Raw genomic sequence first — 12696 nt, forward strand, 5'->3', positions numbered from 1 at the left:
AGGGTAGGGCCCCAAGGCCTCCTGGTTCCTATCAAAATGGCGAACAGTATTAAGAATGAATGGGAGAAACTGGGTTCGCCATTTTCTCCCTCGTCTTCTTTTAAGAAGCTTTTCCACGTTCTGGACGCGCAGCTTGAACTGTGGTAAACTGTCCCTAAGGTGAATGGTGCTATCTCCACGCTCGCTAAGAGAACGACCATTCCGCTTCAGGATAGCTCCTCTTTAAAGGAACCTATGGATAAAAAGATGGAGTCCATGTTGCAGAATATGTTCCAACTGACGGGGCTCGTTTTATAACCGGCGGCGGCAGTCTCTGCGGTGGCTGGTGCGGCTACCTATTGGTGTGATGCACTATAAGCAGTGGTCAAGGATGAGACCCCCCTTGATGAGATTTTGGATCGAATCAAGGCTTTAAGGGTAGAGCATTAGTTAATTTGTGATGCTAACATGCAGATTATTCGCCTGAATGCTAAGACGTCAGGGTTTTCTGTTTTAACTCACAGGTTTCTGTGGCTAAAATCATGGTCTGCTGACATCACGTCTAAGTCTCGCTTGCTTTTCCTACCATTCAAGGGGAAGTTTTTGTTTGTCCTGGATTCTATCAGATTTACAGTCATGGGGGGCAAGGGTGCCTTCTTACCTCAGGATAAGAAAGCCAAACCTAAGGGATACACTTTGCGTCCCTTTCGTGCTGACAAGTCTCAGCGCCAGCAGCCTTCCGCAAAATCTGAGCAATCCAAGGGAACTTGAAAGCCAGCAAACTCTTGGAACAAGTCCAAGCAGAACAAGAAGCCCGCGAGTCAAAGTCGGCATGAAGGGGTGGCCCCCGACCCGTCCTTGGACCAGGTAGGGGGCAGACTATCTCTTTTTGTGGGGGGCCTGGAGAGGAGACGTTACAGACCCTTAGGTCCTGGAGGACGTCGCCCAGGGGTACAGGATATTTTTCAAATTGTATCCGCCCAGAGGCAGGTTCCCCCTGTCAAACATCTCTTCAAGACTAGAAAAGAGAGAGACGCCTTCCTGGGATGTGTGAGGGATCTCTTATCTCTCTGGGTAGAAAGAGGTCTGGGGTATTATTCAAACTTTTTCGTGGTCCCAAAGAAGGAGGGCACGTTTCATCCAATTCTGGACCTAAAGGCCCTAAACAAGTTTTTGTCAGTCCCATCGTTCAAGATGGAGACGATCAGGTCAATTTTGCCCCTGGTTCAAGAGGGGGCAATTCATGATTACTATAGACCTGAAGGACGCTTACATTCATGTTCCGATCCACAAGGATCACTTCAAATTTCTAAGGTTCGCCTTCCTGGACCAGCACTTCCAGTTTGTGGCCCTTCTGTTTGGTCTGGCGATGGCCCCAAGAGTCTTTATAAAGGTTCTGGAAAATCTTCTTGCAGTAGCGAGAGCCAGAGGGATCGCAGTGGCTCCGTATCGGGACGATATCCTGATCTAGGCTCCATCGTACAGTCTGGCGGAGGATCATTCGAGAGCTCTTCTACTTCGGTCTCACGGGTGGAAGATAAACAAAGGAAAGAGTTAATTGGTCCCCAGCAACAGGGAGGAGTTCCTGGGTACGATACTAGATTCTTCTGCAATGAAGATATTTCTGACAGACCAGAGTCGTTGCAAGCTTGCGTACAGCTGTCTAGCCCTGCAGACATCCTCCAAGGCATCTATGGCCACGTGTATGGAGGTAATCAGGCTCATGGTATCCAGCATATATGTCATCCCCTTCGCCAGGTTCCATCTCAGACCTCTTCAGCTGTGCATGTTTAGACGATGGAACGACGATCATTGTCCCAACAGATATCTCTTGACAGACCGGTGAGGGAGTCCTTGTCTTGGTGCCAGTTGTCTCAGGGGACTTCCTTCCTGAGACCTTCCTGGGAGGTTGTAACCACGGATGTGAGTCTATCAGAATTGGGAGCCGTTTGAGGTGGCTGAAAGGCACAAGGAAGATGGACTCGAGAGGAATCGAGTCTACCTATAAATATTCTGGAACTTCAAGCAATATTCAACACTCTGATCGGACAACATCACCTCGGTGGCTTACATAAACCACCAGGGGGGACAAGAAGCTCCCTAGCAATGAGGGAAGTATCTCGGAAGTATCTTGGATTCTGGAATGGGCAGAGACTCACAATTGTTCGCTCTCAGCGATCCACATTCCGGGTGTGGACAACTGGGAAGCGGATTTTCTGAGCAGACAGATGTTTCATCCAGTGGAATGGTCTCTCCACCCCGAGATGTTTGCAGGGATCTGCAGCAGATGGGGGATGCCGGAAATAGATCTCATGGTGTCCAGACTCAATTGCAAGCTACCCAGATATGGGTAGTGATCCAGGGATCCCCAGGCGGAACTGAGATGCCTTGGCGGTACCCTGGGACCTCAACCTAATGTACATATTTCCACTGTTGCCTTTTCTACCTCGAGTAGTTGCCCGCATCAAGCAGGAGCAAGCTTTGGCTATTCTGATTGCTCCGTCGTGACCGCAGAGGACATGGTTTGCGGATCTAGTGGCCATGTTGTCATATCCGCCGTAGAAGTAACCTTGTCACAAGGATCTGCCTTCAGGAATCCGGCTCCTCCCTGGAGCTTAAACTTGGTGCTTAAGGTTTTGCAGAGGGCTCTGTTGGAGCCTATGCATGCCCTGGACATTAAAAATATCTCATGGAAGGTCCTGTTGTTATTGGCTATTGCATGGGCAGGCAGAGTCTCTGAGTTGGCAGCCTTACAATTTGAGCCTCCTTACTTAGTTTTTCATGCTGACAATGCCGTTCTGCAAACTGGTTTGGGATTTCTTCTCAAGGTAGTGTTGAGTCGTAACATTAACCAGGAAATAGTGGTTCCTTCCTTGTGTCCTAAACATTCCTCTTCAAAGGAGAGGTTACTTCATAATCTGGATGTGGTTCGGGCCTTGAAATTTTATCTTCAAGCCACGAAGGAGTTCAGACAGACGTTGTCTTTATTTGTTGTGTACTCTGGAAGGCGCAGGGGACAGAGGGCCTCTGCAACCTCTCTATCTTTTTGGTTGAGGAGTATGATCTGTCTGGCTTACGAGACAGCGGGACACAAGCCTCCTCAGAGGATTACGGCTCACTAGACTAGAGCTGTGGCCTCTTCTTGGGCCTTTAAGAATGAGGCTTCTATGGAGCAGATTTGTAAGGCGGCCACCTGGTCATCCTTACATACTTTTGCAAAATTTAACAAATTTTACGTTTTTTCCTCGGCAGAAGCAGCTTTTGGGAGAAAGGTTCTGAAAGCTGTGGTACCCTCAATATAGGGTCCTCCTCCTTTACCCTCCCTTTTTCTTAATTCATTGTCCTCTAGAGCTTGGGTATTTGTTCCCACAAGTGATGAATAAAGCAGTGGACTCTTCTCCCCTTTAGATGGAAAACATAAATTATGCTTACCTGATAATTTCATTTCCATCATGTTTTTTGTTCTTCTGGCACCTTTTTTCACCCTGATATTTTTCCTACTGTTCCTTGTTCCCTTGGCAGAATGACTGGGGGATGAAGGAAGTGGGGGAATTATTTAAGCCTTTGGCTGGGGTGTCTTTGCCTCCTCTTGGTGGCCAGGTTCTTAATTCCCACAAGTGATGAATAAAGCAGTGGACTCTCCTCCCCACGATGGAAATGAAATGATCAGGAAAGCATAACTTATGTTTTCGTCTTGGGGTCAGAAAGTCTCCAAAACTACAATCCAGCGTCGCCTACATCACCACAAGTTGTTTGGAAGGGTTTCAAGAAAAAAGCCTCTACTCTCATCCAGAAACAAATGCAAGCATTTTTAGTTTGCCAAACACTACTGGAACTTCAAATGGGATCAGGTTCTATGGTCCGAGGAAACCAAAATAGAGTTTTGGCAATAAACACCAGAGGTGGTTTTGGCGCACACTGAGAGGTAGCCATATGGAAAAGTACCTCATGCCCACGGTTAAATATGGTGGTGATTCTTTAATGTTTTGGGGCTGTTTTTCTGCCAGAGGACCTGGACATTTTGTTAGGATACATGGCATCATGGACTCTATCAAATATCAACAGATATTAAAAAAACACCTGACTGCCTCTGCCATAAAGTTTAGAATGGGCCGTGGTTGGATATTCCAGCAGGACAATAATACAAAACCTACATCCCCTAACTTGAAACCCATAGAAAACATGTGGGGTGAACTGAAGAGGAGAGTCCACCAGTGTCTACCTTAACATGCAAAGGATCTGGAGAGATTCTGTATGGAGGAATGGTTTCTGCTGTAGTTACTGCCAGTGAAATAGCTGTGAAAATTGACATTACATGAGAATTTAAAATAAATAGGATCTACAAGACCAAAAGATAGTTTGATTATGAGTGCCCAGATGAAACCATTGCTAAACCTGGAGACAAATTTATAATTGAATATTTTAATATTATTTATTGTTCACTTGATTCATGCAATTGCTGAGCCTTGGTTTTTGGGGTAATAAATTTATTTCAACAATATTGGTTTTCCCTATGTTATCTCATCTTTACAAGGAGAGTCTGATGAAGACCTTTCATAGTGTTGTAAGGACTTGCAAAAGCTACCTACACTACCTGATTCTTCTGATTCTGATATAAATGGGAAAGAATTATTTAAAGAACTGTGAATGTGTACCCAACTGTACCTCCAAGGATAGATATGTGTAATTATTTTAAATAAACCATTGATAACAATTTAGTTGACGTGTATCCTAATATTTATGTAGCATTATTTCTATTAAACATCATAAGTTTTGAGATATTTCTGGACAGTGTTGCACTCAAGTTCTGGAATGTAGCTTACATACTTTCTAGAATAGAATAACTGTTGCTTTTTTTGTTTATTTGTCACCCCACTCCTGCTTTTAAGTTTAGAGCATTTGCTTGAATACATACTCAATTGTTTAGCATAATAATGGTGCAGTGAAGCTAAAACGTTGTTGCTACATGTAGTTTGCTGATAGTTTTGTGTCCCATTAATATTATTAATATTAAGTTATACCTCATTTGCGTGAGTAAGATTTTGTATTTTATCTGCTTATTTATAAAAAAAACACAATTTTCTTCTGTTATGTGTGATCAGTCCACGGGTCATCATTACTTCTGGGATATAACTCCTCCCCAACAGGAAATGCAAGAGGATTCACCCAGCAGAGCTGCATATAGCTCCTCCCCTCTACGTCACTCCCAGTCATTCTCTTGCACCCAACGACTAGATAGGATGTGTGAGAGGACTATGGTGATTATACTTAGTTTTTATAACTTCAATCAAAAGTTTGTTATTTTACAATAGCACCGGAGCGTGTTATTGCCTCTCTGGCAGAGTTTGAAGAAGAATCTACCAGAGTTTTTTACTATGATTTTAACCGGAGTAGTTAAGATCATATTGCTGTTTCTCGGCCATCTGAGGGAGGTAAAAGCTTCAGATCAGGGGACAGCGGGCAGATGAATCTGCATTGAGGTATGTAGCAGTTTTTATTTTCTGAATGGAATTGATGAGAAAATCCTGCCATACCGTTATAATAACATGTATGTATACTCTACACTTCAGTATTCTGGGGATGGTACTTCACTGGAATTACTCTGTAAAAAGTACATTAAACCTTTTAATAGGTATTTATTATGTTAAACGTGTTTGCTGGAATGTAGAATCGTTTGCATTTTCTGAGGTACTGAGTGAATAAATGTTTGGGCATTATTTTTCCACTTGGCAGCTGCTTGTTTTAATTGTGACAGTTTCGTTTCTCTCTCACTGCTGTGTGTGAGGGGGAGGGGCCGTTTTTGGCGCTCTTTGCTACGCATCAAAAATTTCCAGTCAGTTACTCTTGTATTTCCTGCATGATCCGGTTCATATCTAACAGAACTCAGGGGTCTTCAAACTTCTTTGAAGGGAGGTAGATTCTCTCAGCAGAGCTGTGAGACTTATATATTGACTGTGATTAAAAACGTTGCTCTGTAATTTTTACGTTTCAAATTTAATTATTGTTACTTTACTAATGGGAACAAACCTTTGCTAAAAGTTGTGTTGTTTTCAAGGATTGATGCTATAACAGTTTTTTCAGTTCATTATTTCAACTGTCATTTAATCGTTTAGTGCTTCTTTGAGGCACAGTACGTTTTTGTTAAATAAGATTGTAACCAAGTTGCAAGTTTATTTGCTAGTGTGTTAAACATGTCTGATTCAGAGGAAGATACCTGTGTCATTTGTTCCAATGCCAAGGTGGAGCCCAATAGAAATTTATGTACTAACTGTATTGATGCTACTTTAAATAAAAGCCAATCTGTACAAATTGAACAAATTTCACCAAACAGCGAGGGGAGAGTTATGCCGACTAACTCGCCTCACGTGTCAGTACCTGCATCTCCCGCCCGGGAGGTGCGTGATATTGTGACGCCTAGTACATCTGGGCGGCCATTACAGATAACATTACAAGATATGGCTACTGTTATGACTGAAGTTTTGGCTAAATTACCAGAACTAAGGGGCAAGCGTGATCACTCTGGGGTGAGAACAGAGTGCGCTGATAATACTAGAGCCATGTCGGATACTGCGTCACAGCTTGCAGAGCATGAGGACGGAGAGCTTCATTCTGTGGGTGACGGTTCTGATCCAAACAGATTGGATTCAGATATTTCAAATTTTAAATTTAAATTGGAGAACCTCCGTGTATTACTAGGGGAGGTTTTAGCGGCTCTTAATGATTGTAACACTGTTGCAATACCAGAGAAATTGTGTAGGTTGGATAAATACTTTGCGGTACCGGCGAGTACTGACGTTTTTCCTATACCTAAGAGACTAACTGAAATTGTTACTAAGGAGTGGGATAGACCCGGTGTGCCGTTCTCACCCCCTCCAATATTTAGAAAGATGTTTCCAATAGACGCCACCACACGGGACTTATGGCAAACGGTCCCTAAGGTGGAGGGAGCAGTTTCTACTTTAGCTAAGCGTACCACTATCCCGGTGGAGGATAGCTGTGCTTTTTCAGATCCAATGGATAAAAAATTAGAGGGTTACCTTAAGAAAATGTTTGTTCAACAAGGTTTTATATTGCAACCCCTTGCATGCATCGCGCCGATTACGGCTGCGGCAGCATTTTGGATGGAGTCTCTGGAAGAGAACCTTAGTTCAGCTACGCTGGACGACATTACGGACAGGCTTAGAGTCCTTAAACTAGCTAATTCATTCATTTCGGAGGCCGTAGTACATTTAACCAAACTTACGGCTAAGAACTCAGGATTCGCCATTCAGGCACGTAGGGCGCTGTGGCTAAAATCCTGGTCAGCTGATGTAACTTCTAAGTCCAAATTACTTAATATACCTTTCAAAGGGCAAACTTTATTTGGGCCCGGTTTGAAAGAAATTATCGCTGACATTACAGGAGGTAAGGGCCACGCCCTGCCTCAAGACAAAGCCAAAACTAAGACTAGACAGTCTAATTTTCGTCCCTTTCGGAATTTCAAAGCAGGAGCAGCACCAACTTCCACTGCTCCAAAACAGGAAGGAGCCGTTGCTCGTTACAGACAAGGCTGGAAACCTAACCAGTCCTGGAACAAGGGCAAGCAGGCCAGGAAACCTGCTGCTGCCCCTAAGACAACATGAATCGAGGGCCCCCGATCCGGGACCGGATCTAGTGGGGGGCAGACTCTCTCTCTTCGCCCAGGCTTGGGCAAGAGATGTTCAGGATCCCTGGGCGTTAGAGATCATATCTCAGGGATACCTTCTAGACTTCAAATTCTCTCCCCCAAGAGGGAGATTTCATCTGTCAAGGTTGTCAACAAACCAGATAAAGAAAGAAGCGTTTCTACGCTGTGTACAAGATCTGTTATTAATGGGAGTGATCCATCCGGTTCCGCGGTCGGAACAAGGACAAGGGTTTTACTCAAACCTGTTTGTGGTTCCCAAAAAAGAGGGAACTTTCAGGCCAATCTTGGATTTAAAGATCCTAAACAAATTCCTAAGAGTTCCATCGTTCAAAATGGAAACTATTCGGACAATCTTACCCATGATCCAAAAGGGTCAGTACATGACTACAGTGGATTTAAAGGATGCTTACCTTCACATACCGATTCACAAAGATCATTACCGGTATCTAAGGTTTGCCTTCTTAGACAGGCATTACCAGTTTGTAGCTCTTCCATTCGGATTGGCTACGGCTCCAAGAATCTTCACAAAGGTTCTGGGTGCCCTTCTGGCGGTACTAAGACCGCGAGGAATTTCGGTAGCTCCGTACCTAGACGACATTCTGATACAAGCTTCAAGCTTTCAAACTGCCAAGTCTCATACAGAGTTAGTTCTGGCATTTCTAAGGTCGCATGGATGGAAAGTGAACGAAAAGAAGAGTTCTCTCTTTCCTCTCACAAGAGTTCCATTCTTGGGGACTCTGATAGATTCTGTAGAAATGAAGATTTATCTGACAGAAGACAGATTAACAAAGCTTCTAAATGCATGCCGTGTCCTTCATTCCATTCAACTCCCCTCAGTAGCTCAATGCATGGAGGTGATCGGCTTAATGGTAGCAGCAATGGACATAGTACCCTTTGCACGTCTACATCTCAGACCGCTGCAATTGTGCATGCTGAGTCAGTGGAATGGGGATTACTCAGACTTGTCCCCTACTCTGAATCTGGATCAAGAGACCAGAAACTCTCTTCTATGGTGGCTTTCTCGGCCACATCTGTCCAGGGGGATGCCATTCAGCAGGCCGGACTGGACAATTGTAACAACAGACGCCAGCCTACTAGGTTGGGGCGCTGTCTGGAATTCTCTGAAGGCTCAGGGACAATGGAATCAGGAGGAAAGTCTCCTACCAATAAACATTCTGGAATTGAGAGCAGTTCTCAATGCCCTTCTGGCTTGGCCCCAGTTAAGAACTCGGGGGTTCATCAGGTTTCAGTCGGACAACATCACGACTGTAGCTTACATCAACCATCAAGGAGGGACAAGAAGCTCCCTAGCAATGATGGAAGTATCAAAGATAATTCGCTGGGCAGAGTCTCACTCTTGCCACCTGTCAGCAATCCACATCCCGGGAGTGGAGAACTGGGAGGCGGATTTCTTGAGTCGCCAGACTTTTCATCCGGGGGAGTGGGAACTTCATCCGGAGGTCTTTGCCCAAATACTTCGACGTTGGGGCAAACCAGAGATAGATCTCATGGCGTCTCGCCAGAACGCCAAACTTCCTCGCTACGGGTCCAGATCCAGGGATCCGGGAGCGGTTCTGATAGATGCTTTGACAGCACCTTGGAACTTCGGGATGGCTTATGTGTTTCCACCCTTCCCGCTGCTTCCTCGATTGATTGCCAAAATCAAACAGGAGAGAGCATCAGTGATTCTAATAGCGCCTGCGTGGCCACGCAGGACTTGGTATGCAGATCTAGTGGACATGTCATCCTGTCCGCCTTGGTCTCTACCTCTAAGACAGGACCTTCTGATACAGGGTCCATTCAAACATCAAAATCTAACTTCTCTGAAGCTGACTGCTTGGAAATTGAACGCTTGATTTTATCAAAACGTGGTTTTTCTGAGTCGGTTATTGATACCCTGATACAGGCTAGGAAGCCTGTTACCAGAAGAATTTACCATAAGATATGGCGTAAATACCTATACTGGTGCGAATCCAAAGGTTACTCCTGGAGTAAGGTTAGGATTCCTAGGATATTGTCCTTTCTACAAGAAGGTTTAGAAAAGGGTTTATCGGCTAGTTCATTAAAGGGACAGATCTCAGCTCTGTCCATCTTGTTGCACAGGCGTCTATCAGAAAATCCAGACGTCCAGGCCTTTTGTCAGGCTTTAGCTAGAATCAAGCCTGTGTTTAAAACTGTTGCTCCGCCATGGAGTTTAAATCTTGTTCTTAACGTTCTACAAGGAGTTCCGTTTGAACCCCTTCATTCCATTGATATAAAGTTGTTATCTTGGAAAGTGTTATTTTTAATGGCTATTTCTTCGGCTCGGAGAGTCTCTGAGTTATCAGCTTTACATTGTGATTCTCCTTATTTGATTTTTCATTCAGATAAGGTAGTTCTGCGTACTAAACCTGGGTTCTTACCTAAGGTAGTCACTAACAGGAACATCAATCAAGAGATCGTGGTTCCTTCTCTGTGCCCGAATCCTTCTTCAAAGAAGGAACGTCTTCTACACAATCTAGATGTAGTTCGTGCCCTCAAGTTCTACTTGCAGGCAACTAAGGATTTTCGACAAACGTCTTCCCTGTTTGTCGTGTACTCTGGTCAGAGGAGAGGTCATAAGGCTTCGGCTACCTCTCTCTCCTTCTGGCTTCGTAGCATAATTCGTTTAGCCTATGAGACTGCTGGACAGCAGCCTCCTGAAAGAATTACAGCTCATTCTACTAGAGCTGTGGCTTCCACTTGGGCCTTTAAGAATGAGGCCTCTGTTGAACAGATTTGCAAGGCTGCAACTTGGTCTTCGCTTCATACTTTTTCCAAATTTTACAAATTTGACACTTTTGCTTCTTCGGAGGCTATTTTTGGGAGAAAGGTTCTTCAGGCAGTGGTTCCTTCTGTATAATGAGCCTGCCTATCCCTCCCGTCATCCGTGTACTTTTGCTTTGGTATTGGTATCCCAGAAGTAATGATGACCCGTGGACTGATCACACATAACAGAAGAAAACATAATTTATGCTTACCTGATAAATTCCTTTCTTCTGTTGTGTGATCAGTCCACGGCCCGCCCTGTTTTTTAAGGCAGGTAGATATTTTTTAAATTATACTCCAGTCACCACTTCACCCTTGGTTTCTCCTTTCTCGTTGATTCTTGGTCGAATGACTGGGAGTGACGTAGAGGGGAGGAGCTATATGCAGCTCTGCTGGGTGAATCCTCTTGCATTTCCTGTTGGGGAGGAGTTATATCCCAGAAGTAATGATGACCCGTGGACTGATCACACAACAGAAGAAAGGAATTTATCAGGTAAGCATAAATTATGTTTCTTCCTAGTTTATCTAAAAAATTAAATGTTATTAAAGGTCATTTAAGGTAATTAAAAGTAGTTTTTTTTGTCACATATAAAAAATATTATGTTTCTTATTCATGGAAGAAGTGCCAGTGTGCACCAGCACAATGATACACTTCTTAAGAGTTTATTCTAATTAGTTTATACTTATGAGTTTATTCTAATAAGTTTATGATGTTGTATATCTAATTTGCATATTTAATTCTCTAATATGACCACAGTCTATTTTTTAAGTCACAGTAGTTTGTAAGATAACTTTATAAAACATCATTATTTTCAAGACTCTACCTATTTTTCTTTTCGCGTAATACCACCACTTTTTTTTACTGCAATTTGAGTGGGAAGTAACTGACATTCTTCTCTGTTTTCAAGAACAAACATTCATTTGAGGTAAAATTGACTTTTCCTTTTGTTTTAAATGTCATAATAGAAATGTCATCAGTAAATGCTTCCCCCTCCATTTAATATAAGTAATCTTTGAAATCTGATAAAATATATGTTGGTTACATGTAGAACCTTTCTGATTATTTGAAGCATTATATATTGCATTACTTGCATATTCTTTGTTCTTGTGAAACAAAAAGAACTATATTTTATTATTTTAGGTTTTGGATAATTTGTAACATTGAGCAATTTTGAATTTTCAGATCCACCTAATGTGCACATCATTGGAAATCTGCCTTTTAATGTTTCTACTCCACTGATAATCAAGTGGCTGGAGCAGGTTGCAAACAAGAATGGCCCTTTTACGTATGGCAGAACTCAGATGACTCTGACTTTTCAGAAGGAAGTAGCAGAGGTATGATGAGGAGTTCAAATATTTGTTTTAACATTCAAATATCAAATATGTTGTTGGCCTTTTGAATAAGTATTAATTATTATATCACAAAATACTTTTATTATTTAGGAGCAGAAGAATGATTAAATGCAAACAATTGTATTGGTATCTTGGTATTTGTGGATAGAATACATTTCATATAAAGGGACACTCAAGTCAAAATTAAACTTTCGTGATTCAGAGCATGTAATTTTAAACAATTTTAAACAAATTTCAAATTTACTTAAACACAGTCGTTTAATGATTACACCTTTTGAGTCACCAGCTCCTACAGATCTTGTGCAAGAATTCACAGAATATACGTATATGCATTTGTGATTGGCTGATGGCTGTCGCAGGAGGAGTGGAAATAGACATAACTTTAAAATTGTGTGTGTGTATATATATATTTAATTTCAAAAAATTATGCACTCCTCCTCCTCAGTACAATCGCCAAGGTGCTAACAAAGTGATGCAATATTCCAAAGTCAGAAAGCACTCAATGGACTTTATTTGAATATTCAAAAGCTCATTGATTTTTTGAATATTGGAATAAAGATTGTTTATTACTTGACGAAGTCCATTGAGTGCTTTCTGACTTTGGAATATATATATATATATATATATATATATATAATTTTTTATATATATTAATTAAACCTTAAGAACGTGTATTAGAGGAGGGTATGGTACCCCTTCCTCCATTCAAAGTAAGGGAATACAGCACTCTTTTTGAATTTAAACAAGTCACATTTATTTATAGAAATCTTCCCTCAGATCATCAAAATTATGTCTATACATAACTAAAACCAACTGTACATTCCTAATGAGGGTCGTACCACCTAATTATTATAATATAAATTTTTGCACACTTGAGAAAAGCTAATCTTAAATGTGATCATATACAGGGC

General features: G+C 42.3%; 1 protein-coding gene across 2 annotated transcripts in view; it reads left to right on the forward strand.

Annotated features, from left to right (window-relative positions):
* Positions 1-12696, forward strand: part of TFB1M (transcription factor B1, mitochondrial) — a 207489-nt gene that overhangs the window by 74940 nt on the left and 119853 nt on the right. For both annotated transcript variants that reach the window (XM_053710970.1, XM_053710971.1), the window contains exon 5: positions 11616-11767. In XM_053710970.1, the coding sequence (XP_053566945.1) occupies positions 11616-11767 (152 nt within the window). The remainder of the gene's footprint in view (positions 1-11615; positions 11768-12696) is intronic.

The sequence above is a fragment of the Bombina bombina genome, chromosome 4, assembly GCF_027579735.1.
Source record: "Bombina bombina isolate aBomBom1 chromosome 4, aBomBom1.pri, whole genome shotgun sequence".
Lineage (NCBI taxonomy): Eukaryota > Metazoa > Chordata > Amphibia > Anura > Bombinatoridae > Bombina > Bombina bombina.